The sequence below is a fragment of the Mytilinidion resinicola genome, assembly GCF_010093595.1.
Source record: "Mytilinidion resinicola strain CBS 304.34 unplaced genomic scaffold BDZ99scaffold_2, whole genome shotgun sequence".
NCBI classification, from domain to species: domain Eukaryota; kingdom Fungi; phylum Ascomycota; class Dothideomycetes; order Mytilinidiales; family Mytilinidiaceae; genus Mytilinidion; species Mytilinidion resinicola.
In genome coordinates this window covers 1,366,019-1,391,752 of record NW_022985438.1, presented here as the reverse complement: position 1 = coordinate 1,391,752, position 25,734 = coordinate 1,366,019, and the positions used below count along the sequence as shown (strand labels likewise).

Sequence of the window (25,734 nt, the reverse complement as noted above, 5' to 3'; positions counted from 1 at the left end):
GTGTGATCCAAAAGTAACGAAGCCAGTTCCCGTAAGTGTCGGATCGAGAACTACATATTGCGACTACACGGGAATAAAGGTGCTCTGGGGCGATGCCCTCGCACTCAGAAAAGTGAGTGGCCCAATACGTTGCAGCGTAGTCGAAAAATCCATAAGAGGCTGCGATGGCAGCACATCTTTCTGTATCGATCTTCATCTCGTCTTTGAAGATGGAATCTCCGTGGACCTCAAACAGAGATAACTCCCAAATGCTCGTGTGGTCTTCGGGTGGAAGCATTGGGGACGTTGGTGACTCTTCCGCAACTAGAATGTCATTTTCGAAGAGATTCCTTTGAAAGTCTGGTTGCGCCAGATATTCTATGCTTGCTCGAGCTATCATAAGTTGGTCTCGATGCATATCGATTGCAAATGCATCTGCAAGCGGGTGGCTATCCTCGGCTCGTAATTCAATAAGGTATTCTTTCAAAGATTGATGGATCAAATGTACCTTAGAATCCAAAACTCTCACGAGTGGACCCAGCACCGTTTCAATCGAGTCAAGCCTTAGACCCGAGCCCTGAATCGGTGAAGAGCCCTCCGGGGCCTGTTGTTCATCCATGGCGAAGATTGCTTGAACTTCTTTTGCGCTAAGGGGTCGGGAGCTCGTGGCGATGATTCGAAGTAGCTTCCCCGCGAGTTTAGCATCATCTACGGGTATGGTGCCAAGGAAGTGTTCATAGAAGGCCCTAAGGTCAGATGGAAGCTTCTTTGCTAGCCCGTGCAGGTCACGTGGTGTCAAGAAACGGCGCACTTCGAGTAGCGAAAGGACCATTGATACCCATAGGAAAGTGCGATCTGCTTTGTTCACCAGGAGTTCTTCGAGGCGGTCTCTACTCTCAGGGTCGCATCTCCCTCGGTCCACCACCGCATCGAGCCGTTGTTGGATGACTAGCTTGATGTCCTCGTTTATTGCGACTGTTTCTCTTCCAACTTGAGCCTGATGCACTGGATAGCCGCACTCTTTAGCACATATGTAGCAGGTACATTCGGTCTGCTGGTTATAAGAAACTTGATCGAGAATTCGGGTTCCGACCCAAGTAGATTAACGATACGTTTGGTCATTGATACCTGGATCTGCTCTTCGCATTCGTCGATGGCGTCGATGATAACGATCAGCTCGTCTCCCTTGTGGCGACATATCTCTAAAAACGGGTTCCATAGGGAATCGAAACGGCTGAAGAGTTGAAATCCTTGGGCATCGGATGCTCTCCTAACAATCCTGAGGAGCTTTCGTCGATGCATGACAATTTGATAAATGATACTTCGAAGAAGGTTGACGGAGTCTCGTTGGCTCTCAATCCTTCCGTTGCAAAAGAATCGGCAGATTATTGTGGATGGCGATAACATTTTCTGAAGGTGAACAACAAGGTAATGAGACAAAATTGTCTTTCCGCAGCCAGAAAATCCTGTAACCCACAGTAGCCGCATGCTGTCTTTGGAAAGCCAGTTGTTGTACTGTGGATCGCTCGAAACCCATTGCAAAGTGCCACTTGCATGCTGATCCAGATTGGATTCATATCCCGACACATCAACACAATTCAGGATTGCTGTGCAAGCTCTTTCAGCGTCGTCGAGCGCTACACTCAATCAGCCTCAGGTACTCCTACATCTTGGGCTGATGGTAGCCTACAAACACCAGTACCAGCATTTGACACAGTGTCCTTCATCTCGTTTGATGATTCATCAACAATGGTTTGTAGACTAGCTAAGACATGCTTGTAATTGTCTGATTGTGTGTTTTCAAACCGACATATTTCGCGGTGGTCCGCCCAAAGAGGGCTGGCCCTTTCGTGGGCCACACCAATGACTGCAGAAAATTGATCAACCACCTGAAAGAAAGAGGTTAGTGAGTACCGTATATGAGAGAAGTTTTCTAGTGAAAAGTGTAGGGACGAGGAATGAGATGGAACATGCATGTTGCACATACCACTGTGCCAAGCGGTTGGGTTATGTATTGCTCGTAAAACGTGGTTATTGAGAGCGAGTTGGCTCTCAGTCTAAAATCGTCGGCGATTCCAATTAGTTCAGAAGAGTTTTGACCCAATGCTCTGAGCAGATCCGTCTTGGCCCCTCTTCTAAACAGTCCACCTCCAGAAGCATGCCATACCACGTTGAAAATGTCTCCAAAGACTTTGGCTGGCGCTGCGCTCGCACTGCCACGATGTGGGGTTCCCAAAAAAACTATGCCCTTGCTTCGTTTCCATATTTCAGGGAACCTAGGTTCATCGCCTGCAAGTATTAGGGCTACTTTTTCGAAGCAACGAAAGAACTCACCTGCTTGAAGACAACACCCCCGAGACTGTGACACACATAGATAATCGGTCGAGGGCCAGAGGCTTTCGTCTAGTCAAAATTAGCACTTTCAGACGCAGGGGATTGCGAATGGAACTCACGTTATCGCGCGTCTCCAAACTTAGAGCATTCAACAAGTGAGTCGAGAAATCCCGGATCCCTGCAACCGAGCGATTCAGGAAAACTTTTGATGGGTATCCATAAGTGTAGATCCTGGCTCCTGGGATGGATTGTGGGAGGAGATCCCGTAACCAAAGTGTCCCATTTTTGTGTGTCCAAGTGTTTCGGAGGTCACCCCCAAGCCCATGAATAGCCACGATGTCGACGCTGGGGCCGCTTGTTTCTGACAGAGTTGGAGGAGCTGCATATAGGAGCACGAGACCGAGGTGTTGCTCTTTGTGGTTTGCTCCGTCTGCGCGATTTGACCGATTTGACGTTGTGCTGCTCTATGCGACTTAGCAGCCGCACTACGGACTTCAATGGATCATACCTCTTGTTCAGCCCCATATTCCCCCGGCACTGTTTTCTTGGTAAATTTCCGGAGCAGCTTCATGCTCCGTTACGAGGGATCGATGTTCTTTCGGGCTTACGAAAAAGAGCGAAGCTGAGGCCGGACACGTACTATGTACTGCGTTAAGGCGCAGCTACGGAGCAGGCATCCGTGTTTTGTGTGCTGTGCCACTCAGAAGCTAAGACCGGGATTGATGTGCTCAGGGGGCAAACCCGTGCTTTGGGATGTCGCTTAAACCTTTCCGTCACTGTGACCAACACTGGCAATTACCCTGGCAAGGCGTTTGCAGATGGTACGATACTCCAATCTTCCAGCTCAGAGATTTCGAGAAAACTAGTGTTCTGGGGCCTGGGAATAGCGAAGTGCTAAACCTGAGGGTAACAAGGAAAGATTTGATGTTTGGGATGTGCTAATACAGAATTGGGTTGTTGCTGGCGTAGACTAGCATTACAATCTTTGGCTTGGGATAGTTCAGATTCGCTCAATTTGGGATGTAGCACTGGATCTCTAACGTGTCAAGGAGGCTCGAAAAGCCTCGTATAAAGTATTAAATATAGTTGGAGTTGGTTTCATCCCCCATCCCCTTTACCTCCTACCTAAATATGAATTGCTCTCACGACAACCACCAAAGCCACCCCTTCTCCCTCTTCCGCTTCTCTACCCACCACTCTGGGCTCCCATCCCACTGGATCCCTCTTGGCCTATCGGCCTCTCCAATTACGGTCACCGGTAACTTCTCAGCCGGTGGCTCCCACGGCACAAACTCCGGTTTCCCAGCCCAGGGCGCCCGAAACTCATTCTTCACCTCCACCCGCGTCTCCGCTCTACCCACCCCTTCCCCATCCCGCGAAACAACACACCGCATCCACATCTCCTCGTCTTCCGGCAACACCGTCCACTGCTCAAACTGCCCGCTGTCCGGCCTCCCAGCCGGCCACTCGACCCTCCACGGCCGCTCTTTCGGCCACGTGAGCGCCCGCCCGCTCATAAACACCCGGATCGTCTTCGCGAACCAGTCGTCAATTTCTACCGGAATTCCCGGGGTCGAAGAGATCCGGCCCCTATGAATCGTGCTGTGGTCCGTCCGTCGCACTAAAAGCGTGACGGTGCGGAGGCCGGGAAAGTGGAAGACGGCGTTTGCAATGAAGGCTGAGAGCTCCCAGATGCTGCTGTAATCGCTGCGGGAGCTGTACGCAATGTGAGTGATGGCGGTGAACTGGGCGCGGGGGAGGGTGGATGCGCTTTTTGCCAGGGAGTAGTAGTCGGATTTGGTGGTGACCCAGGTGATGGTTGCGTAGGCGAAGACGGTGGCTTCGGCGTGGATGAGGCGGCAGGTTGATAGGAGGGATAGGGCGTTTTTGATGGGGGTTTTCGTGGAGAAGACGGCTGTGTAGATTTGATTGCGGAGCTCGGCGGGGAGGGAGAAGAAGAGGCATTGGGGTTGGGGTTGGGTTGGTGAGGAATTGGGCTGAGGTGGGGGTACGGGTCCAGTCTTGCTGTGCTGCTGTGATTTGATGCTTTGGAATGGCTCCATTGCGGTGAAGTAGGGCTCCTCATGAGATATTCCGGGGAGTGGGTGAGCCTCCATCGCAAGGAGTTTTGCTCTATTTTTACACATTCGAACGGACCGGTATCAAACGAAGCTGTGACAATCGCATGATCTCGGGCTTTGGGAGGTTTTTGTATTGAAGCAGCTCTTGTAGCCACGTATTAGTTGGTTGATCGTTGTGGTGGCTGAGCCCCAGGCAGCAGGTTTGGGTTACGGTGTCTCTGATATGGGAAGTCTACCCTGCTAAAAAGCATAGACTCAAGTGCGCAGCGACGTTGATATCCAATCAAGATGATAATCCCCAGTGAGTATTGAGATGCCTAGAACTCGTCTTGAGATCTAAAGTCAGCTCTCTTAGGGTTAGAGCCACTTCATCATTCTTATCAGAATACGGTGTAGTAAAACGGAGGTCTGAGCTGCATATGCATACACCCACAGAATTTCGAAGGTATCTGATGCTTCCAGAGATACGAATTGTGGTAGTGTTTACTACGCCGTCCAGTATGCACGCGGAATGGGCTTCTCAATAAAGGAATGGGGCGTGGGGGTTTCACAGCACGGGTGACGTGACTTCGCTTGGCAAGACCCTGTTCCCTCCGACCCCTCCGCAGGGACCCATTCAAGACATCGTTGGTCGCGTTTATATTCCACCATGAGTGACAGACTCAAAGGCCTCACGAAGGGTGGATGGCACCCGAAAGGCAAGGATGGCGGAAAGGAGACATGGCGCGGCGATTTCAAGGGCGTCAACACAGTCGTAAGCTGTCCGCCGACCACGTCGCATCGATCTTCTCTCTGACCAGGAATCTTAGGCCGGATGGATGGGAAAGGGCAAGAGTCCTGCTGAAGAAGCCCAAGACCACCGATCCGCTCCTCTCAGCACGCTGAAAGACCCGGCCGCATTCGGGCCCCCTCCTAAACACATACACTTCCATGGCGCAGCGGCCGCCCCGAATAGTCTGACTCCGGATCGTGATGGGTGGGGAGCTCCGTTATCTGAAGAAGAGCTTCACGCGAATCAAAGACTGGAAGAGCAGAAGGGAGCGAAAAGGAGGGAGGAAGAGGAAGCAAATAAACCGCCTCCAGGCCCCTATAAAGTAAACACTACGGGCCTTCGGGTAGATAATCTTCCTCCACCACCTAAATTTCAGCCATCATCAGCTGCTCAGCCGACTTCTCAGCCGGCTGCGAAGCCCAAACTGCCTCCAAGGCTACCCCCGAGACAGAACTCTCGCCCGGATGCTCATTCTGCAGCGCCTCCGCCGACGTACAATGACAGTGTTACCCATCCACCGGCACAAACATACATAAATCAGGGGCCGATAGACAGATTAGGACAAGCCGGTGTATCCGTCCCAGGGTTCGGCATCGGTCGCACCGCTTCTCCGCCTGTTCCGCCACGACAAACAGCTTCTCCTCCCAAGCCTCCTACTTCCCCTCCAGCTATCACCAACAGGGGGCCGCAGCTTGACGAGCTTCAATCAAGGTTTTCAAGGATGTCAACGCCGTCATCGCAATCGTCGGCCGAACCAACTACAGGTACCTCGTTTGCCCAGAAACAAGCAGCCTTGAAGACTGCGAGCTCGTTCCGAGAAGACCCATCCAAGGTCTCTTTCTCAGATATGAAAAGTGCTGCAGGAACAGCGAACAACTTCCGCGAAAGGCATGGCGAGCAAGTCACTTCAGGATGGCGGACGGCGAGTGCTCTTAACCAGAAATATGGCGTGGCAGACAGAGCGAATAGCTTCGCTTCGGGGAGCAACACTTCTGCCGCCACTCCGACCTCTCCAGTTGCTCCGTCCCCAGTACACGGAGGGCTCGGTAAGAAACCTCCGCCACCGGTGCCTCGGAAAAAGGAGACATTAGCAAGTTCTCCGGGTCCCCCACCCATTCCGTTGACCAGCAAACCAAAACCTGGGGCGTCGTGACCAGCGGAAGAATACGGCAGTATCGAAATCCAGACAGCCTTCCTATATGAATCGAGGACTAGGCACACAGGACGACAAGCTCCACGATGACAGAGTTGGCTGGAGAGCTGAAACCCAGCGTGAGCCGGTTTTAACGGACACTATCGGTTTAAGGGAAGAGACAGCCGGAGCACCCGAAACATTTCCACTATCGACTTATGTTCCGACTAAAGGGAGGGTCAAGACAATGCTCAAGCAATGTTTACCAACAAGGTGATTCTTCGCGCGCTACGAGCGTTGCTTCGTCAGGAGCTCCTTGTAAGCAGTTACATCTGTTTAGTAGCTTTTGCCGGATAGCCTGGACTTGACGATGGCAAGCTTCTCCTAAAGCAGTGCTCTTCTATCAAAACAAACGCCGGCTTCTGGTGTGGTGTTCGCTCGACAGCATATCTTCACATGATATTATTCTTTAGTACATAGTGTACCTTTTATGGACTAGTTTGACGCGAAGAGCTCAACGTTCATGGATCCCGCCTGCACTCTTACTCAACCTTGGGACGCTAGCGGGTGCGCTACCTGGGTAGCGTTGTACTGGACTGGTAATACTTGTATTTGTCGGGTCTAGGCAATCTGGTGGGGTTGAGACTTCCAGGGTCTTTGATATGCACCTCCCTCTTGATCAGTACACACTTCTCTTTTGATGCGAGGAGCTTCTATAGACACTGCTCCGATAGAATCTTGAATTCCACTATGTAAATCTTGCACACGTTCGAATCCACTGTAAAATTAAGACCTTTGTGACGTGCGCCAGCCATGGTTCCGGTTGCTGCCGGTCTTTTGGCAGTCCGCGAACAAGACGGCATTGGTACCTCCTCCATCGGGAGACGACTCCGGCACCGCCTGCAATGCGCAAGCGTACCAAGAGCTGTTGCAGTGGTTGGCTTAGCCCATTGAATTTGCCTGCCCTGATGTCAGTGCAGTAATAGCCTCGGCGAATCCCAAGTACGTCATCATTGGCCAGCAGATCCTTGTTCAAAAGTTCCCATTCCCTCAACAATAAATCGACGAGTTGGCAGCAAAGCTGTTGCGCCTCGTCCTCTCGACCGTCATACATCTCTCACTCATTGCCCTCACTTGCCCGCGCAGTGCCGCCTGCTTCTCCACTACCGCCCTCGACTACTACGCTACCGCCGTATTCGAATCCTCAACAAATTCACCACCAAAGCCTCACACACGACAGCATCGCCACGCGTGCACAGCGACTACTCTGCCCGTAGGCGCTGCCAGCCAACATGTCGGGCCCTTCCTTTCACATCAAAATGCCATCACACTCCCTATTCAAGTTCCCTCCAGACTCGGCGCCACCAGCCCTACCGCCTCCGAACGAGTTCAGCTTTGGGAACCCCTTCCCGATCCCCGCCAAGTTATACAACCAGGCCCTCTCAGAAAAGTGGCCCATCACCATCGCCTCTATCTATGTCTTCACGGTAGTATCCATAAACGCGTACAATCGCAAACAGGGAAATAAGCCATGGGCAATCAGCAAGACCTGGTGGTTCAAGGCCTTCGTGGTCTTGCATAGCTCCTTCTTGGCCGTGTACTCCGGAGTGACGTTTGCCGCAATGGTGAGGGCGCTGTCGCGTTCATTCCCAGCGATTGACAACCAATACGGCATCGTTGGCTTCACGGACGCGCTCTGCAAGATCCACGGCCCGCGCGGCCTAGGCGACGCCGTCACGTACAACTCCAGCAACGACCTGTGGGAGAGCAAGAATAGGCTCATCCAACTTGGCTCCAACAATTTGCCAGACTCTACCGATGTCGGGAGGATCTGGAACGAAGGTCTCGCATTCTGGGGCTGGTTCTTCTACCTGTCCAAGTTCTACGAGGTCCTGGACACCGCCATCATACTTGCAAAGGGCAAGAGGAGCTCTACATTGCAGACGTATCATCATGCCGGGGCTATGTTCTGCATGTGGGCTGGCATTCGTTACATGTCGCCTCCCATCTGGATGTTTGTCTTGGTCAACTCGGGCATCCACACTATGATGGTGAGTAATTCAAAAGCTTCAATTCTAGGGTACTATTGCTAACACTCGAACAGTACACTTATTACACTGTCTCCGCTCTTCGATATCGTGTCCCTCAGTTCATCAAGCGGACCCTCACGACCCTACAGATTGCACAATTCGTTGTCGGTGTCGGGTTCGCCGCCATCCACCTCTTCGTCTCCTACACAGTTCCAGTGTCCACCCCATACACCATATTCAACACTGTGCGCTCTGCGGCTTCTGCACTCTCGTCGACTATCGACTCTAGCCTTCTCCCAGCTGCGACCACGAACGTAGGCGCCATAATCAAGAAACTCGCGTACCGCGCAGCAGGCCAAGAAGGGTTGGCAGAGAATGTGCGCAATAGCCAGGGCGAGATTTTCGGGAATGAGGCAGGAAAGGTCGAGGAGACCGTCAACCGTGAAATCCGTTACAGGAATGAGTACAAGGAGATCCCATGCATCGATACAACAGGACAGTCCTTTGCGATCTGGCTCAACGTTGTCTATCTTCTCCCGCTCACAGCCCTCTTTATTCGATTCTTTGTTCGTTCTTACTTCAAGCGGACATCGGTATCGGCGAAACACCCGACGCACCACCATGCGATTGCGAAAGCTGGCCATGACGCTGTTCACGGCTTCAACCGGGAGCTTGAGTCGCTAGGCGAGAATCTGGAAAATGGAGTTGCGAATCTGGCCAGCAAGGCGACAAAGAACGCCAAGAAATCAGACTTCGAGACACCGGTCAAGAATGCAGCAAGGACTGTAAAGAATGCGACAAATTCTGCAGCTCAGAAGGTGAAGGAGACTCAGAATACACCGTCTATGGTGGACGAGTTTGACGAGAAGCTGAGGAAGACCGTGAAGGATGGATACGACTCTCCTCCTGCGAAGCGCGCACAGGACATGGCAGCGCAGTACGCGAAGGATGGAAAGAAAATTCCAGAGTCGCTGGCGAGCAAGCTGCAACAGGCGCTGAAAGAGCAAAAAGAGGACGATCCCAAGGTCAAGGCAGAGGAGGAAGAGGATAGCCTTCTTGGAGCTGGCGATGAGGAAGAAGGACTCAGCACAACGGATCCAAGGGATGAGGGAGTGTCGTATGCGGAGAAGGTCAAGGAAGAACCGTAGCTGTGCCACGGTCCTGGAGCTCGAGAAACATTCAGATGACTGGCTTGACGCGCCGTAGGAAGGGAGGTGGGCTCGGGGCTTTGGGCAAAGCAAAGCTGCTATTTTTGACTCGACATTCTGGTTAAAGGTTAAAGGTTGTTCTCTTCTGCAAGATACCAAGGCCGATTTGGAATCTTGCATCCTTACAGTGTATTTTGCGTGGCGATTGGGCTGGATTAGATATGAGCACGTGCTTGTAGTGCGCGTTCATTGAACTATGGACGGTGGAAAGCAGTGAAGTGAATACTAGATAAAACCTCAAACAAATCAGTAATACGTGAACGAGCTTCTGCTGTAGCGCGACATTAATGTGAGGTTAAATTGTTAATTCTCGAAACCCTTCAAGCAGACTTTCGTGACGAAACAGGGACCGAAACACCAACAAAAATCTGGTGAAGCGCCCGCCAGAACCCTCCAGGATCGCGGCCTCTTATTTGTTGCACAGACCTTACCCGAGCCGATAGGTAACCTTTCCGCGTCGCTGAGACCCTCGAGAAACACACCTCTCCCCTGCACCGCCAACATGCAGCGTCGAATGGTACGTATTTGCCCTCTAGCATTCTAAACTGATGGCGTGAGGGAGAATCGCTGATGAAAGCTGCAGCTAAGCAAAGAGGACGAGGCCGCGACCGAGGACATCGAGGTCCGTCGCGAGGACCAGGAGAAAATCAACAAATTCAGCACGCTACATCAGAAGGAGACGGGGATCGAGGAGGAGCTGAAGGGGAAGCAGGTAGGCAGGGCATCGTGATGTGCCTGAGAGCAACGGTAGCTAATCATTCCGCTGTAGAAGGAGAAGGAGGACTTGGAAGAGATTTCTAGCGAGCTGGAACTCGTCGATGAGGACGAGAAGGTGCCGTACGTTGTTTCTCTCTTATATCCATGGTTGGTGGGCTCGGTCTAACAGGTGGGATGCTAGGTACAAGATTGGCGACTGCTTCGTGTCGCTGCCCCAGTCGGAGGTGCTCGAGCTGCTCACTGCATCAACGGAGGATATCGACAAGGATGTCACGAAGCTCGAGGAGAGGCTGAGCGCGGTCCGAGAACACATGTCGGAGCTGAAGGTGGCATTGTATGCACGATTCGGCAGAAGTATCAACCTGGAGACGTGAGGGCTACGGAGTATCAAAACCAGAATCACAATATCAGACTTCCATCTTGGTCCTTGGGACGGGATCACCTGCATGATCAGTTCCAATTTTTTCCATTTTTCCTTGGTGTGATAGCTCTATGCTGAAATACCCTCATCAAGTCCGGCCTCTCCATCTCAGCATCTTTCATAAAGTCTTTTGCGGGCCCCTCAACGATTCACGCATGCCTCGTCCTATCGCTAGCCACTGACGCTCCTGTGGCTTATTCCCGCCTTTGACGGTTATGCACGCCCTTCTCACCGCGTGCAAAATATCATAAGTCGGTTATAACGGCACGGGAAACTATGGGTTCCCCGCCAACCCCACCATTAGCTACCGATTTGAGGAGAAAGCTTGAGCAAATCTGTTCCTGTGACTCTTAGCGCCTACTGGCGGACGTCCCATCATTTCTCATCCAAATGGTGACGATCCCCGCCACTTCTCTCCAACCGCATTCTCGATGGTACTCGATTTCGTGTCCTCGCTCAGAAACCCCCAGTAACCATGGCAGATTTCGAAAAGCAGATCCCGCAAGGGCGCCGTGCCCGGGACGAGTCTCCGTCAAGTGAGGTGTCTGAACGCAATGAGGATTTAATCTGTGAGTGATTTCTTTCGCGGTTGGTTGGACTTCCTGCTAAATACAAAGTGCAGTCAAGCGCGTTCCCTCCAGGGTCATTGCCACAAATGAAAAGGATATAGACGAAAAACTAGATCCTGAGAAGGAAGATGAGGATCCCACGTCACTCTCGAATGCCTCAATGGAGTCGGTACCGAGCACACCGAGGACGATAGTCTCCTTTGGGCACAATGATCCTGAACAACCCAACAATTGGAGCTCGGTATGCATACGCAACACCCCTAGCATGTCACAATGGCCCGCTAACAACACCGTCTTGATATTAGAAAAAGAAGAGCTACGCACTCTTTGCGGCCATCTGCACAGTCATGAACAGCACCGTCTCGTCCTCGCTCGCGGCTGGGAATAGCAAGCAGCTTTCGAACTACTTCGATGTTACAAACGAAGAAGAGCTCGTTCTACCTACCTCGATCTTTTTAGTTGGCTATGTTTTCGGGCCTCTGATATTCGGACCCTTGAGCGAGACATGGGGAAGGAAATGGACGATGATATGGGGGTTTCTAGGCTTCACGCTCGCTTCAATGGCCTCCGCCTTAGCACCAAACTGGGCGGCCTTGAACGTCTTCAGGCTTTTTGTTGGTATATTCGGAGCTTGCCCGATTGCTGTCGTAGGCGGGTATGTTATGTTTATCCTGTTGACTATAGTAAGCTTTGTGTCCTCACGCTTACAACTCTACTAGAATATGTGCAGATATGTACCATAATCCCCAGGCGCGCGGTCGTGCAATGGCCGTCTTCATGGCGGCCACGACCTTCGGCCCTGTCCTTGGTCCTCCCATCTCAGGCTTCATCGCAGTCGTCAGCTGGCGCTGGTCCTTCTGGATCGGATTGCTCCTCACCGCCGCCGCGTGGCCCTTCCTCCTAACCATGCCAGAGACCTACACCCCGGTCCTCCTCAAGCACCGCGCCGCCAAAATCCGCAAAGAAACCTCCGACCCCAATACCTTCGCGCCTATCGAACTCGAGAAGACCAACATCCACCACATCGTGACCGTCGTCCTGACCCGCCCCGTCCGCATGTTCTGCTTCGAGCCCCTCGTGCTCTTCACGTGCCTGTATCTCAGCTACGCGTACGCAATCTTCTACATCTTCTTCCAATCCTACCCCATCATCTTCGGCGGCATCTACGGCATGAATGCCGGCGAGGAGGGTCTAACTTTCCTCCCCATCGGCATCGGCGCCATCATCGCCGCTGGGATCTACCTCGCATGGGACAGCATCCTCGCGCGCGCGCAGAAGGCCAACAAGCCCTGGAGCCGCAGCGAGGAGATGCGCCGGCTGCCCCTCGCCTGCCTCGCCGGGCCGTTCTTCGCGCTCAGCATGTTCTGGGCTGGGTGGACGGCGAAGAAGGACGTGCATTGGATCGTGCCTTGTCTTGCGGGTATACCCTTTGGGATCGGCTATCTCTGCCTGTTCATGGCATTATTAAACTACCTGGTCGACGCGTACGAGATCTTCGCGGCGAGTGCGATGGCGGCGGCGAGCACGTGTCGGAGTACGTTCGGCGCGGTGCTGCCGTTTGCGGCGAGGCCGATGTACAGGACGTTGGGTGTGCCGTGGGCGTGTAGCTTGCTAGGCTTCTTGAGTATCGTGATGTGCGCGATTCCGTTTGCTTTTTTGAGATATGGGACGGCGCTGAGGGCAAAGAGCGAGTTTTGTCAGTATCTGGCGAAGAGGAAGGCGGATGAGGCGGAGAAGAGGGAGAGGGAGAGAGGGCTAGTGGTTAGCGAGGCGGATTTGGAGGAGGGTGGGGGGACGAATGAGAGTGTGGCGAAGGAGGCGTGAGAAGTGTGCGTATAATGGTAAGAAATGCATCGAGGTGTAGGGGGCAGAAGCATTGCGCTGGCGTTTTGAGAGAGCATTTAATAGTAGAATATAGATCTTCGTTTTGAAAATGACGATATGCGGTTCGTGCTTTGTTACTCGTCGAGGATTCCAAGACTTGAAGGCATGATAGACAAGCTATATGCCTTTTTGTAACGCCGCGAAATAGGTGGATTGGCGTTTACGCAGCTTAGTTTGGAAGGCCTTGACAATATGGAGGGAATCCTATCGTATATCACTTTTTGGATTAGATTGGCAGTTTCAGGGGACCCGTCAGCGGGAGATTTCACGCATATATATGTTTGACCCTGTACTCACAGAATGCTCTTCTCATGCACCATACTCATTTCTATGGGATCCTCAGTGTGGATTGAATCAAAATCGGTAGTTTACACCAACAAGTGCATATCTCTCGTCATGCCATTGTCTCTTGACGGGGACGTTCGCCGCCTGATTCTCACCCTATCAAATGCAAACGCAATCTTCTAGTGTGTAATGCGAATATGTACAACATCCTGTTGGTCTGGATCTTGACCCCTGTAGTGTGGCCCGCGTCCAGTCCCCGGGTGGAGAGCAAGAAGCTTTAGCCAAGAGTTTCTCAGATGCAAGGTTCAGCCATGAGGAATACGACTGATCCTATCACAAAACTCCATCCCATCGCCCCAAAGACCTGATTCGAGGTCGCACACGGTCTCCCACGATTGCGTCAGATCCTGGCGCGATGCAACATCCCTTACCGTACCGCTGGCCGTACTTTCAAGCCTTCAGGACAGAATGAAGCCATCTCCAGGTCAAACGGCGCAGTTCCGCGATCGCAAAATGGTGCCAGCCAGTACGTGCTTCCACGCCGGCCTCACGGTGCGGGACGGAGTGCTACGCCGCATTGAGGGGGTTGCATGCGATGTCGAAGTACGACGGTACTTCTTTTCCCAATGGGTGCCGGGGTTGATAAGAGCTCCCTGGACCTTCCCCAGCATTGCGATAGAGCTACCGTGGACCCTGCAATCGCCCCGTAGCAGCCGTCGAATCGTCGTCGACGGTCGGTGTGTCAAATCGCACAAGTCACAGAGTGGTCCGGTTTATCGCATGTTGGTGACCCGAGGGGGCGGCATGCGTGGTACTTATACTACGAGGCAGCTGCAACTAGCACGCCGACGTCCCGATTTCTGGCTCTGTGATTGAAAGCTTCGTTAAGCCCCAACTTTGATAAAAGATTGTTGAAAAGATGGCGGAAAAGACAGTTGAGAGTGTGGAGGAGCCTGAGAGGCGGGCTTCGGTCACGGCGGCTGCTGAGGGCCTGGCCAATGAGGAAGATGCTGCAAAGCTGGGTAGATGACGTCCATTGATTCATGAGAAGCCAATGCTAATGGAGATACAGCCCAGCTGGGCTACAAGCAAGAGCTGCGCCGCAACTTCACTATGATCGAAATCTTCGGTAAGCAACTATCTTTCCATTCGAAGCTGTCTAACAAATACGCCTGCAGGAATCGCTTTCTCCATTATGGGACTGCTGCCCTCGATTGCGAGTACATTGTCATACAGCTTGCCGGCAGGGCCCGCCGGCCTAGTCTGGGTACTTTGCATTTTCTCAGACCTATGGGAATAATCATTAATGAGATATGTAGGGATGGTTTGTCGCCAGCGCCTTCATCTTCGTCGTCGGCCTTGCAATGGCAGATCTGGGGTCCGCAATGCCAACGTCGGGTGGACTATACTGGTGGACGCACTTCTTTGCTTCGCCGAAGACACGGAATCCTCTCAGTTTTCTTGTTGGCTACAGTAACACACTTGGTAAGAGTCGATATCTTGCCAGATTCAGGCCCAATCGCTAAACCTTTTTGCAGGCTTGGTCGGTGGACTTTGCTCTATCGATTACGGCTTCGCCCTCATGTTCTGCTCTGTGATCGTCATCGCTAGAGATGGGGAGTGGACTGCATCAAACGGTATTGTGTACGCCGTGTTCATGTGCACCGTTCTTTTGCACGGAGTCTTGGCCTCTGTTCTCGCGAACGTTATGGGAAAGCTTCAGACAGTATTCGTTGTGGCGAACTTCCTGCTGATCGCTATTACCATCATCGCACTACCCATTGGACGTTCGCATGAGCGAAATGATGGGAAGTACATCTTTGGAACAACCGGCAATCTAACTACATGGCCTGTAGGATGGGGTGAGCGAAACGTATTGATGATCATGAGCCTATATTAACGTTTGATAGCATGGTTCCTCGCCTGGCTCAGTCCGATTTGGACTATTGGAGCATTTGACAGCTGCGTAAGTCATCTTTCCCTTTCATTGAAACTTACCGGGACCGTCTAACACTCACCAGGTTCACATGAGCGAAGAGGCCGCCAACGCCACCAAAGCCGTCCCCTTCGGCATCCTAATGTCCATCGGTAGCTGCTGGTTCTTCGGCTTTATTATCTGCATTGTTATCGCCTCCTGCATCAACCCGGACCTTGAACATGTTCTCGGAAGCCCCTTCGGTCAGCCCATGGCCCAGATCTACTACGACGCCGTGGGAAAGCACGGAGCCATGGCCCTTATGTCCCTCCTCTTCATCGTGCAATTCCTCATGGGTCTCTCTATCCTCGTCGCTGCATCCCGCCAGACATGGGCCTTTTCTCGGGACGGTGCGCTCCCCTTTAGCAAGATATTCCGCCCCATCTCCAAAAGCCTGGGATTCATCCCTTTCCGCACCATCTGGGGCTGCGTCTTTCTCGCGCTCATCCTTGGGTTGCTCTGCCTGATCGCGCCTGCGGCGGCCTCTGCTCTCTTCTCCCTCGCAGTCGCAGGAAACAACGTGGCATGGGGGACGCCTATCTTCTGCCGCCTCGTTTGGGGCGGAGCCAAGTTCAAGCCCGGCCCTTTCTACACGGGCAGATTCAGTAAGCCAATTGGCTGGGTCGCTATTGTGTTCCTTGTGTTTGGCATCCTTTTGAGTATGATGCCAGTCGGAGGCCCGAACCCAACGCCACAGTCGATGAATTACACGGTCGTGATCAACAGCGCGGTCTGGGGCGGGTCGTTGATTTATTACTATATTGATGCTCGGAAATGGTGAGTCCACTTGGTCCTGTCTAGACTTGTTCGTTTAGGCTTTCAAAGCAGCATTCTAACTAGAAAAACAGGTTCACTGGTCCGAAGATCACCCTCAATGCGGAAGATCTCACCGAATCACAGGAGGCTGCCATTCGCGCTGAGGGCATCCAGATTGAAGGGACAGCACCAGCTGACAAGAGCGACAGCGACGCTGAAGCGCCGAGGGAGCCTGAAAAGGTAGTATAAGCAAGCTTTGGAAACAGAGGAAGATTGGTGGACTCTCGCTATCTAGAGATATAACGCGGTCGCTAGATCATACTTGCGGCAATGATGAAGACATGAATATATCACATACCTGTATTCCCGAGCCATGTTAGTTAGCTAAGGTTTGGAGGCTAAGAAAATCTCTACCGCAGCATATCACGAGAGCATACTCCCAACAAAGCCAACAAGATGAAGTCTGCAAAAGCCTGTCTTTGTAAGCTGACCTTAAACGGATAACCACTATAGCGCCATCACGTGGGAACATCCGGGATTCGGTACGGCCCTTCTCCGTCCCGGATCCAATCACGACCCGGAATTCATACTCTCCGAGCCTCCACTCCCGACACTCAACAATTGGCTACCAGAACATGCATTCCTTTTGCTGTTGAGTGTGTCATAGGGTAGAACGAGGAAGCTTCTGAACTGCTTTGTAATGTGTAGAGCTGTAACGCTGGAAGTAGTTTAGTGAGGGGAGGGGAGAGAGACATCGGGATAGCCCTAGCCGTTGGATGTGGGATAGAGTGGGCAGGTGTATATATACTGTGGTGTGGTGTGGAGCTGTAAAAGCTTCAATACTATATCAACTAACTGTTTTTCGAAGCTCTGGCTGCCATTCGACTCCTCGCTCTATCTAGGAACTGTAGATTCCCCAATCGATATCGTCCTAATCAATTCGGGTATCCCAAGTCTTTTTCGAGTGCAGCAGCCAGGATGGTCAGAGTCGCGATTGCGGGAGGGACTGGTGGGTTAGGACGAGCAGTTGTGGAGGAGATCGTTGCGACAAAGAAGCACGATGTCTTCTTGATATCTCGGACTGAGGTTTGTCGCCTCTAGAGCTCCACGCATTCTTCTTCGTATGCCTAACTCAGCCGCGTACAACAGGACGTCAAGGCTTTCAAAGACGACCCAAACGTCAAGGTCCTAGCCATCGACTACGACTCCCCAGAAGCCATTGCCTCAATTCTAAAATCCAACAACATCGACACCATCATCTCCACCCTAGGAATCTTCAAGGAAGAGCACCAGAAGGCGCAATTCAACCTGATTGACGGAGCGGTGCAGTCAGGGACCGTGAAGCGCTTCACGCCCTCGGAATTCGGACTCGACTATGTCCAGAACAAGAAAGAGTGAGTACCCAGTTGGGGTTTCCGGTCTCTCCTAAATCTAGACGCTGACGTCAACCTCGAACAGCGGCGTCGGCATCCCCTCGGAAGCCATGCGCGACCTCAAGACCGGCACCGTGGAGAAGCTCGAGGCCTCGCCGCTCGAATACACCCGCTTCGTGTGCGGCTTCTTCCTCGACTACTTCGGGTACCCGCACTACCCGACCTATCTGCCCTACATGGGTATTATATTGGATATTGCGAACGGGGTGGCGGCGATCCCTGGAGATGGCGAAGTGCCCGTCACATTCACGCTGACGCGGGATGTGGGCAAGTTTGTGGCGGAGAGCTTGAGTTTGGAGAGCTGGGAGCCGACGAGCATTATTATTGGTGATAAGGTCAAGTTGAATGATATGCTGAAGTGGGCGGAGGGGGCGACGGGTAAGCTTGATCCCTTCTTGACCCTCCACCTTGCAATTGTGGACGAGATCCCGGGCTAACGTGATTCGAAACACACAGGGAAGAAGTTCGATGTCCACTATGATGATGTGGCGAAGCTCAAGACCTACCAAGTCACGGAACTCCCGTCGAACGTGCCGCGATACGCGTTCTTCCCAAAGCCTATGATGTTCGGCATGTTGGCTATGATGGGGCTCGGGATGGCGGAAGGGCACTTCGATTTCAAGGGGCCGACGCTGAATGAGAAGCTGCCGCAGGTGAAGACGACCAAGGTGAAGGACTTTTTGGAGGAGTATTGGACGGGGAAATAGATGGGGAAAGAGAGCACTGAAGATGGTAGAAAAGAAGACAGCTGGGAGACATAGAGTAGTTTGTAGAACTATGAGATGAAAGGACAAATTGAACTTCTCATCCTAGTTCCTTGTGATATCCTGACCATGTCATAGTGGCACAGAGAGACCCAACTGGATGGGGATTGAATAGTATGGAGCATTGTGGTGGGTGGCTCTTCACTGATTGACCCTGCTTGAATCAAAATAAAGAGATGGAGGTATGTTGAGAATAGATCAACCCTAGAGAGGCTTGGGGTCTGAGAAATTAAGACTCCTGGCGTCAAAACGTGTTCACCAGAATACAAGAAAGAATGCAAGCATAGCTGAAAAGCGTCATCCTAATGTGGAAATGTGGAAATGTGGAGTGCGGAAGTGTTGCATTTTCACTTGTGTATAGACAGTTAGTCAGTAACTGCAGAAGAGATGGCAGGGAGGAAATTAGGGAGACATTACGTCACGTGGAAATGCCAAGCCTCTCCCGAAATGTGTCCTCGAACTGTCAAGTAGAAGTCGTGGGGTTAAATATTCGCGACTTTCTTTGAGCCGCAACACCACCACGCTCCTTCCAAGGCTCTTCCCTTTTCGCGCGGCGTTAAGCACCCTCTGTCCTCCTGATACGTTTTGATTTCTTTAAACTGGTGAAAGCGAATCGAGACCAGCATCGCGGAAGAGCGTCTTTCGCGACTCCGCCATGTCCTCCACGGATTACAACTACGATAGGGACGTCAGTATAGTCTGTGACCTTTTTACGAGTAGAGCTGACCGCGCGTAGGCCCAATTCTTCCCCTACTTCATCCTCACTATAACCAGTCTAGTCACGGTTCCCGTCACATACTCGCTCCTAAAACCTAGCAAAGGTACATTCCACTTAGTCCAGCCGAAGGACTCAAGTTTCCTGACTTTACCTAGAGCTGGAGAATACTGCGACTCGAATACAGTCGGAATTCACCCCAGAACATGCGGATCTTATTGAGGGACAGAAGAAGAAGCAGAAGAGGCGGGAGAGGAGGTTGAAGAGGTTCATAGTCAGCCTGGTAGGATGGCTAGTGATTGCGTGGATGATATACTTGATGGTCGTCACTGCGAGGACGACTCCCAAGATCTGGGATCCTTATGATGTCTTGGGGGTAGCAAGGGCGAGTTTGGCACCGCATTGCACGGCAGATCTGAAGCAACGACTAACATAGAAGCAGTCCGCCACCGAGAAGCAGATCAAATCCCACTATCGAAGACTCAGTCTTACCGAGCATCCCGACAAAGCCCGAGAAGACGCTTCCAGGAACATCACCAAAGAATCAATTAACGACCACTGGGTGGAGATCACAAAGGCGTTCAAGTCTCTGACCGACGAAGAAATCCGGAACAACTACCTTCAATTCGGCCATCCCGATGGCAAGCAGAGTCTCAGTATAGGAATTGCGCTGCCGAAATGGATAGTCACCGAAGGTCACGGCAAATACGTCTTGCTTGTCTACGCGCTCCTCCTGGGTGCACTTCTGCCATATTTTGTGGGCAAGTGGTGGTATGGAACACAGCGCGTCACGAGGGATAGAGTGCTTGTTGCGAGTGCTGGACACCTTTTCCGAGAATACAAACCGGAGATGGGAGACGGCGCTGTAATTGGAGTCCTGAGCAGCGGAGAAGAGTTCAACGAGATTTTGAAGGGAAACAAAGCTGATCATGGTGCCTCGAAAGTGGAGCAGAAGATCCTGGAAGAGGGTGAGATCTCGTTGAAATCGAAGGCAGGTTTGGATGAAAAGGATCGCCGGACATTGCAAAACTTAGATGGCACGCGCCGGAAGGTGCTTTCGTTGTTGTGGGCATACCTAGGTCGCATCGAGTTGGATGACGAGACTCTGAATGACGGCAAGTACCTGCATATCCTATTTAACCCTGATCGTAGACTAACAGTCAGCAGAAAAGTTCGAGGTCGCACCTATTGCCCTTCAGCTCAACGAATCTTTTATTGCGATATCTCTCGCGTATGGCATGACGAGCCCTGTCCTGTCAGCATACCACGTTTCTCAAAACCTCATACAAGCTGTTCCACCTAGCGCCTCGCCACTACTACAATTACCTTATTTCACAACAAAAGTTGTCCAAGCCGTCGAAGGAGATGCTTCCAGGAGGCACATGTCAATCCAGGACTTCATGCATCTCTCGGCTGACCTAAGGAAGAAGCAAGCAACTGGTCCTGGTCTGCTCACTGGAGACCAGTACAAAGACGCCATCGCAACAGCCTCGCAATTGCCATTCTTGCACGTAGAAAAGACGTTTTTCAAGGTTGTGGGAGAACGCTATGTTACTCCCAGTAGTCTGGTCCAATTCGTCATCAAGGCTCGCATAATACCTCCAGGAAGCGTCAACGTCCCTCCTGTTAAGGAGTCAGATCTCGAAGACATTGACGCCCCGGAAGGTGACGTGGCTGCCATCACTGGGCGCAAGGACGATAAATCTAGCGAGAAGCCTATCCAGCCTCCGCTGGCCCATGCCCCGTACTTCGCCCGAAACCGTTCCCCGCGCTGGCATGTATTCCTTGCGGACAGCAAGCAAGGCAAGATCGCAGTGCCGCCATTCACCTTTTCAACCTTCGACAAACCACTTCAAGACGAGAGTGGAAAACCTACCTTCAATGTTCAAACTCTCAAGATGCAATTCGGCGCACCCCCACAAGCTGGTCGATACACCTTTGTTATGCATCTAGTGTGCGATTCTTACGTCGGAATGGACACCAAGATGGAAGTGACACTAGTAGTCGAAGAGGCATCGAAGGCCGAAGAGATGGGAGAGGACGATGAGATAAGCGAGCCAGATGAGGGTAAGTTGCCCTATTGGAGTTCTGACAACTCGGATTCTAATATAAATTCAGACACTGTAGCAGGGCAGCTGCGAACACTCAAGTCGGGCAGTCTCCCAGGGGCCACCAAACCAAAGAAACGGTACGCAGACGATTCGAGTGACGGCAGCGATACAGAAGGCGACGTCGACACGGAGAGTGAAACCGATACGGATACCGACACGGATGATGAGTAAGTAGGCACAGTCAGGACTGGTTTGGAGTTATCATATGCATTTCTAGGCGTTTATCGACGCTATTAGGTAGCATCGATGTATAGCAATGCAAATTTCACAGTACGATAACAGTCTGTATACAAGTTCAGCACTGAAAGAATGCTCCGATGTGGCAATGAGTCGATAAGACGACGTGAAGACTTGCTTTAATTCGCGTTTTCGAGCAGCATACATCTTCGTCCAGGTCTCTGATAGTGCTTCGAGGCACGCTCCTGGATGAATAGGAGCTGGAATAGGCTGAAAAGAGGGCCGCCTGCATCGCCCCAAAACTTCGTTTGCCCATCAATAACCCTCTTCCTATGCTATCCTCTGACCTAGGGCACTCGACCAATCACCTCCTTCAGCAACTCTGGAACGATGACCGAGGCATCGCCTTGAAAGAACCAGTCGCCATCCTGCTCCCTCTGAACATCATCCCCATCCTTCGGCTCCATATCCACCACCGCAACCCTCGCATGGTTGACTCTCGCGATATGAATGTAACCCGCTGCGGGATACACAATAGCAGTCGTCCCAATGGCCAACATCAGATCGATCTGCCCCTGGTCAAGCCAATCTCCAATCCGCTCGGTCACGGGCTGTGGCACGGCTTCGCCGAATAAGACGATGCCAGGACGGAGGAGGCTGTCGGTGCATTTCGGACAGTGGGGAAGCTCTTCTCGGGGGACTTCGCGCAGTGGGAAGTTGACGTCGCCAATGTCTTGGTCTTCTGGCAGCTGCAGAGCGGGGACGATGGGGTCTGTGAAGTTGGTTTCTTGGAAGTCGCAGTCTCTGTTCGTGCAGCGGATCTCGAATAGGGAGCCGTGGATGCGCTCGAGTTGGGAGGGTGGGTGGTTGGCTTGTTCAGAAAGACCTTGCGTTTGTTAGGGATGGCATATCAAGAGGGTTGTATCCCTGTAGGTACCATCAATGTTCTGCGTGATTGCCAGGAACCCAGGCTTTTGCTTCGCCAGTCTCGCAAGGGCAACGTGTGCTCGATTCGGCATCGCCTTCAGTGCCTGGTGTCGCCTGTAGTTGTAAAACTGCCAGACTAGGCTGGGGTTCCTGTAGAAGCCCTCGGGACTCGCGAGATCGGTCACATCGTGCTCCCTCCAGAAACCACCAGCGCCGCGGAAGGTGGGAATGCCAGATGCAGCGGATAGGCCAGCGCCAATAAGCGCAAGAATCCGAGTAGAGGACTTTAAGTGTTCCGAGAAAGAAGTGTATTCGTCAATGTTGATGGCAGGGTCAAGCTCGATGGAACTCTTGAGCTTTCGTTTCTGCTGCTTTTTGTACTTGTCTTGCAGCTCTTTCTGGAATTTTGAGGACTTCCTCGACGGAACTTGGGCAGATTTCTCGACCATGTTGGATGCTGAAAGCTGGAGGCGACGTTTAGCTTATTGGACAAGCTGTATGGGAATAGAGCTACAGAATTTCTCTATTTGTATATCTTTGGTTGACTTGGCGAAGGGAAACGCTGGCCAAGGTGGCGAAGTTACCTCTCTTCGAGAATCTTGAGAATGAGATGTATTGAATTACTTCAAGCGGCTCTTACACAAGCTTATCAATATTACGGCGAAACGATGAAAAGTGGAAGGAAAGAATTAGGATGGAATATATATCTAGAGTGTAGGGCACGTCTGAGTCATGCAACAGCTTTAGGAAGCGTACACTGGTACGCTGACATCACCTTCGACTTGAGGACCTTGGAAGCTACGTCTATGGGCGTGTCTGTGCATCTGCTATACGTTCAGTTCTTTGGTGACGAGTCTTCGTGAGGTCTGGTTGAGCGAATGATGGAATTTACCCTAACTAGTTCCGGCAGTCACGTGAATATCATGAGTATCTTCGCATTTCAAACGTCACGTTCTGTTTTCCGAGTCTGTCAACCCTGATTGAAGTGTCAGTTGAGAGTCGGCGCTTCTCTAATATTGGAACGGAGCCCTTTCGAGCGAATGGTTGTGTGTAAAAATGGTGCCATTCACGCGATTTGATAAACAGTGATCACCGCCATTCTAGCGTCCGCCCAGCTGGAAGCTGTCGCTCCCGAGCGACAAGCATGAAGCTTAGCCCCGTATAGAGCAAACTTTTAAGCTCGAATTAAGCTTAACCTAGATGTGGTTTTGACGACTTGGCGTTGCAGATCCAACGTCGCGACTAGGACAGTTTCAGTGCTGTCGCGAACTCCCCCTGCACCACACCGGCTGTACACCAACCACGTCAGCTTCTGCAAAGCCTCACACGTTCCCAGTCTCGACATTTCAAATTCTCACCTCTAAAACCTCCGTCACAACTTCCTAGGGGCTTTCCATGTGCGTTCGAGGATCAGTTGCAGCAGTTGGCCCATGTCTTTAGCACCGCATTGAGGCATACGTACGGCTTCAGGCAAACGCCAAACAGTCACAGCAATTTCCCGCTGATATGCTTCAAGGGCCTTGGCCAGGCTTTCGGGAGGGCGAGTGGCCGAATCGCATGACGGTGGGCGCTGATGGGCGGTCGGGGGTTGAGCGAGGTCTTCTTAAGCTGTGATCTGCCGTCTTCGCTTTTCCCTTCCTACCTCGACTCCACCACGTTCCACTCCCCACACGAGACATTCCTTAAGGCTCTTAATCTTCACTCCTTCTTTCACATTCTCTTCTGCAGCTTTGATAGTTGCGTTGCTTCGATAGCACCTTGCACTCTTTCGCGTCTGTGACAGCGCTGGTTTTTTCTATCCGACCTAATACGTTCTTTGTGTGTAATTCATAACCTCTTATCGCCATTATGTTCTTCTCGAAGTCAGCAGCTCTTGTGCTAGCGCTAGCGACAGGTTTCGCTACTCAAGCAGGTATGTGAACTCTTAGACAGCATTTCCTACTACCTCTGTGGGTGTACTTTACCTGACTCTTACCTTCAGTTGCATACCCATCGTTTCCAGTCGGCAATATCGTAGCTCGATATCCAAACAATGCTCCAGCTCTACCCGCTCCTGAGGTCTTCCCTCCCTTAAAGCGGGCAAGCAAGAAGAAAGGAGACGGCAACACCGACGTAATCAAGATTACACAGATCAACATCAAAGAAATTCAAAAGGGAAATAACGTCGCTATCGTGGAGCAGGTGAAGACGGTCTTGATAGAGAACAGTTCCAACAATAAGAAGAAAAACAAGAAGAGAAAGAGCGCCTATAAGAAGAAAAATTCTAAGAACACGACCATACTCATAGTGGTGCAAAAAGTCGTGATAGAGATTGCGGACAACAAGGGCAACAAGGTCCAGGAGCTTATCTTTGCACAAAGCGAAATCATTGCCAATAAGGGACAGAAGAAGACGGACACTATCATGAGTAAGTAATTCGTCCTTCGGCCCATCATTCATCCTAACTGTAAAAGTCTCCGACGCCTCCATTCTCATTGCAAGCATTGGAGGAGGGGCACAGGGCACGGGCACGGGCACGGGCGCCGCCGCTGCTACCGGGGTCGGCACCGCTGCGGCTGCACAGATAACGGGCACTGGCGTCGGCAACGCTGCCAACGCGACAGAAGCTGTCACTCTCGCAGATGTTGCGCCGACGTGGACTTCGATCGACCCCGATCCAATTCAGGCGCTGCTGGCCGAGGCCACCGGCCTCATCTCATAGTCGGCCAGACAGTCTAATCGCTGTCCTTCGCTAGATCAGACTACGGTTGTCTTCCTTCTCCGCAGATCCTGGCGTTCTTGGTTATGTGACAGATGTTGATGAGTGTTGGGAAGTGGAGTCGTGGAGGAAACTGTAGACAAGCCAGCTTGTTTTGCCGGATCTTCGATGAGAATTGTAATCTCGATACCTTGGGCTTTTCCGTACATGAGATGGAAATATGGGTCGAATGATATAGTTTGAAATCTAGAATTCATTTCCTTACAATGAATTGACTGAGCCACGTGAAGAGAGAAGGGATAGTAACAAACTGGAATACCAAAGTCTTCCCAGACATAATACGAGGATCAATCGAGGAAAAGAGCATATGCTTCGACAGGCTTCCAAGGTTGCTGATGTCCATGCCAACGGATGAGTCTTCAGAGGAACTCAGGAGTTTTGCATCGGCAGGATCCACTTTCGGCTCGTAAATAGCGCGTGCTCATCTAAAGAAGATATGGAAACGGAAATGAGGTGGCACTTTAGTTCAACATCGACATCTCGTCTGGGAGGACAGAAGAAAAACGGAGGGACAAACAGCGTACTTGTACTCGAGCAAAATTATTTCCCATCGGTACAAGTACTTTCCGTGACACTCGTACGGTGTCAGGACCGGTATGATGAACCAGTCAAGATCGCTCAGAGAGCCTGAAGCCTCTCAGGGATGTTTCCTTTCGATGTTTTGCAACGAGACAAGTTTCGGAGATCCGTTTCGACTCTGCCTACT

The 25,734-nt window shown here is 51.7% G+C and overlaps 12 protein-coding genes across 12 annotated transcripts; 8 read left to right on the top strand and 4 right to left on the bottom strand.

Annotated features, from left to right (window-relative positions):
• Positions 1-945: 945 nt before the first annotated feature.
• BDZ99DRAFT_457997 (uncharacterized protein) lies at positions 946-2,050 on the bottom strand (the record flags this gene model as incomplete). Its single annotated transcript, XM_033718816.1, is given in 4 exon segments — positions 946-1,616; positions 1,670-1,706; positions 1,715-1,868; positions 1,967-2,050. The coding sequence occupies 2 exon segments, from the start codon at positions 1,704-1,706 to the stop codon at positions 946-948; spliced, it is 708 nt and encodes a 235-aa protein (XP_033583049.1). The 5' UTR covers positions 1,715-1,868; positions 1,967-2,050.
• On the bottom strand, positions 2,040-2,975 carry BDZ99DRAFT_128242 (uncharacterized protein). The gene is made up of 4 exons (XM_033712597.1): positions 2,822-2,975; positions 2,433-2,777; positions 2,314-2,382; positions 2,040-2,268 (listed from the first exon to the last, which is right to left on the bottom strand). The coding sequence occupies exons 1-4, from the start codon at positions 2,882-2,884 to the stop codon at positions 2,221-2,223; spliced, it is 525 nt and encodes a 174-aa protein (XP_033583048.1). The 5' UTR covers positions 2,885-2,975; the 3' UTR covers positions 2,040-2,220.
• A 398-nt stretch (positions 2,976-3,373) lies between these two features.
• BDZ99DRAFT_457995 (uncharacterized protein) lies at positions 3,374-4,761 on the bottom strand. The gene has a single exon (XM_033718815.1). The coding sequence runs from the start codon at positions 4,428-4,430 to the stop codon at positions 3,456-3,458; it is 975 nt and encodes a 324-aa protein (XP_033583047.1). The 5' UTR covers positions 4,431-4,761; the 3' UTR covers positions 3,374-3,455.
• Positions 4,762-5,028: 267 nt separating this feature from the next.
• Positions 5,029-6,683, top strand: BDZ99DRAFT_128236 (uncharacterized protein). Its single transcript, XM_033712596.1, has 2 exons — positions 5,029-5,148; positions 5,204-6,683. Exons 1-2 carry the CDS (start codon positions 5,044-5,046, stop codon positions 6,317-6,319), a joined length of 1,221 nt encoding a protein of 406 aa, XP_033583046.1. The 5' UTR covers positions 5,029-5,043; the 3' UTR covers positions 6,320-6,683.
• A 721-nt stretch (positions 6,684-7,404) lies between these two features.
• On the top strand, positions 7,405-9,806 carry BDZ99DRAFT_565953 (uncharacterized protein). Its single transcript, XM_033727531.1, has 2 exons — positions 7,405-8,349; positions 8,403-9,806. Exons 1-2 carry the CDS (start codon positions 7,591-7,593, stop codon positions 9,474-9,476), a joined length of 1,833 nt encoding a protein of 610 aa, XP_033583045.1. The 5' UTR covers positions 7,405-7,590; the 3' UTR covers positions 9,477-9,806.
• Positions 9,807-10,038: 232 nt separating this feature from the next.
• Positions 10,039-10,904, top strand: BDZ99DRAFT_565952 (Prefoldin, subunit 4; the record flags this gene model as incomplete). Its single annotated transcript, XM_033727530.1, has 4 exons — positions 10,039-10,053; positions 10,120-10,248; positions 10,306-10,373; positions 10,435-10,904. The coding sequence occupies 4 exons, from the start codon at positions 10,039-10,041 to the stop codon at positions 10,625-10,627; spliced, it is 405 nt and encodes a 134-aa protein (XP_033583044.1). The 3' UTR covers positions 10,628-10,904.
• A 499-nt stretch (positions 10,905-11,403) lies between these two features.
• Positions 11,404-13,067, top strand: BDZ99DRAFT_375639 (MFS general substrate transporter; the record flags this gene model as incomplete). The annotated part of the gene is made up of 3 exons (XM_033714987.1): positions 11,404-11,484; positions 11,549-11,898; positions 11,963-13,067. The coding sequence occupies 3 exons, from the start codon at positions 11,404-11,406 to the stop codon at positions 13,065-13,067; spliced, it is 1,536 nt and encodes a 511-aa protein (XP_033583043.1).
• Positions 13,068-14,044: 977 nt separating this feature from the next.
• BDZ99DRAFT_432999 (gaba permease) lies at positions 14,045-16,584 on the top strand. Its single transcript, XM_033717369.1, has 8 exons — positions 14,045-14,434; positions 14,485-14,541; positions 14,591-14,679; positions 14,732-14,897; positions 14,951-15,274; positions 15,323-15,378; positions 15,434-16,164; positions 16,236-16,584. Exons 1-8 carry the CDS (start codon positions 14,332-14,334, stop codon positions 16,390-16,392), a joined length of 1,683 nt encoding a protein of 560 aa, XP_033583042.1. The 5' UTR covers positions 14,045-14,331; the 3' UTR covers positions 16,393-16,584.
• Positions 16,585-16,996: 412 nt separating this feature from the next.
• BDZ99DRAFT_565949 (NAD(P)-binding protein) lies at positions 16,997-18,342 on the top strand. The gene is made up of 4 exons (XM_033727529.1): positions 16,997-17,229; positions 17,293-17,537; positions 17,602-17,954; positions 18,033-18,342. The coding sequence occupies exons 1-4, from the start codon at positions 17,122-17,124 to the stop codon at positions 18,281-18,283; spliced, it is 957 nt and encodes a 318-aa protein (XP_033583041.1). The 5' UTR covers positions 16,997-17,121; the 3' UTR covers positions 18,284-18,342.
• A 509-nt stretch (positions 18,343-18,851) lies between these two features.
• BDZ99DRAFT_565948 (DnaJ-domain-containing protein) lies at positions 18,852-21,463 on the top strand. The gene is made up of 6 exons (XM_033727528.1): positions 18,852-19,028; positions 19,077-19,161; positions 19,214-19,440; positions 19,498-20,170; positions 20,223-21,122; positions 21,174-21,463. The coding sequence occupies exons 1-6, from the start codon at positions 18,996-18,998 to the stop codon at positions 21,335-21,337; spliced, it is 2,082 nt and encodes a 693-aa protein (XP_033583040.1). The 5' UTR covers positions 18,852-18,995; the 3' UTR covers positions 21,338-21,463.
• Positions 21,464-21,654: 191 nt separating this feature from the next.
• Positions 21,655-22,719, bottom strand: BDZ99DRAFT_505625 (silent information regulator protein Sir2p; the record flags this gene model as incomplete). The annotated part of the gene is made up of 3 exons (XM_033724123.1): positions 21,655-22,229; positions 22,281-22,618; positions 22,652-22,719. 3 exons carry the CDS (start codon positions 22,717-22,719, stop codon positions 21,691-21,693), a joined length of 945 nt encoding a protein of 314 aa, XP_033583039.1. The 3' UTR covers positions 21,655-21,690.
• Positions 22,720-24,118: 1,399 nt separating this feature from the next.
• BDZ99DRAFT_565946 (uncharacterized protein) lies at positions 24,119-25,199 on the top strand (the record flags this gene model as incomplete). The annotated part of the gene is made up of 3 exons (XM_033727527.1): positions 24,119-24,182; positions 24,252-24,677; positions 24,724-25,199. The coding sequence occupies 3 exons, from the start codon at positions 24,119-24,121 to the stop codon at positions 24,969-24,971; spliced, it is 738 nt and encodes a 245-aa protein (XP_033583038.1). The 3' UTR covers positions 24,972-25,199.
• Positions 25,200-25,734: the final 535 nt, after the last annotated feature.

Bases quoted from the DNA above. Each gene is read 5' to 3' on its own strand.
- BDZ99DRAFT_128242 (XM_033712597.1), bottom strand. From the start codon at position 2,884: ATGAAGCTGCTCCGGAAATTTACCAAGAAAACAGTGCCGGGGGAATAT. The intron at 2,778-2,821 runs GTATGATCCATT...TAAGTCGCATAG, and splicing joins AATATGGGGCTGAACAAGAG to AGCAGCACAACGTCAAATCG. The intron at 2,269-2,313 runs GTGAGTTCTTTC...TAATACTTGCAG, and splicing joins GGGGTGTTGTCTTCAAGCAG to GCGATGAACCTAGGTTCCCT.
- BDZ99DRAFT_457995 (XM_033718815.1), bottom strand. From the start codon at position 4,430: ATGGAGGCTCACCCACTCCCCGGAATATCTCATGAGGAGCCCTACTTC.
- BDZ99DRAFT_128236 (XM_033712596.1), top strand. From the start codon at position 5,044: ATGAGTGACAGACTCAAAGGCCTCACGAAGGGTGGATGGCACCCGAAA. The intron at 5,149-5,203 runs GTAAGCTGTCCG...CAGGAATCTTAG, and splicing joins TCAAGGGCGTCAACACAGTC to GCCGGATGGATGGGAAAGGG.
- BDZ99DRAFT_565953 (XM_033727531.1), top strand. From the start codon at position 7,591: ATGTCGGGCCCTTCCTTTCACATCAAAATGCCATCACACTCCCTATTC. The intron at 8,350-8,402 runs GTGAGTAATTCA...ACACTCGAACAG, and splicing joins CGGGCATCCACACTATGATG to TACACTTATTACACTGTCTC.
- BDZ99DRAFT_432999 (XM_033717369.1), top strand. From the start codon at position 14,332: ATGGCGGAAAAGACAGTTGAGAGTGTGGAGGAGCCTGAGAGGCGGGCT. The intron at 14,435-14,484 runs GTAGATGACGTC...ATGGAGATACAG, and splicing joins GGAAGATGCTGCAAAGCTGG to CCCAGCTGGGCTACAAGCAA. The intron at 14,542-14,590 runs GTAAGCAACTAT...ATACGCCTGCAG, and splicing joins CACTATGATCGAAATCTTCG to GAATCGCTTTCTCCATTATG.
- BDZ99DRAFT_565949 (XM_033727529.1), top strand. From the start codon at position 17,122: ATGGTCAGAGTCGCGATTGCGGGAGGGACTGGTGGGTTAGGACGAGCA. The intron at 17,538-17,601 runs GTGAGTACCCAG...AACCTCGAACAG, and splicing joins TATGTCCAGAACAAGAAAGA to CGGCGTCGGCATCCCCTCGG. The intron at 17,955-18,032 runs GTAAGCTTGATC...CGAAACACACAG, and splicing joins GTGGGCGGAGGGGGCGACGG to GGAAGAAGTTCGATGTCCAC.
- BDZ99DRAFT_565948 (XM_033727528.1), top strand. From the start codon at position 18,996: ATGTCCTCCACGGATTACAACTACGATAGGGAC. The intron at 20,171-20,222 runs GCAAGTACCTGC...AACAGTCAGCAG, and splicing joins TGACGAGACTCTGAATGACG to AAAAGTTCGAGGTCGCACCT. The intron at 21,123-21,173 runs GTAAGTTGCCCT...ATATAAATTCAG, and splicing joins GATAAGCGAGCCAGATGAGG to ACACTGTAGCAGGGCAGCTG.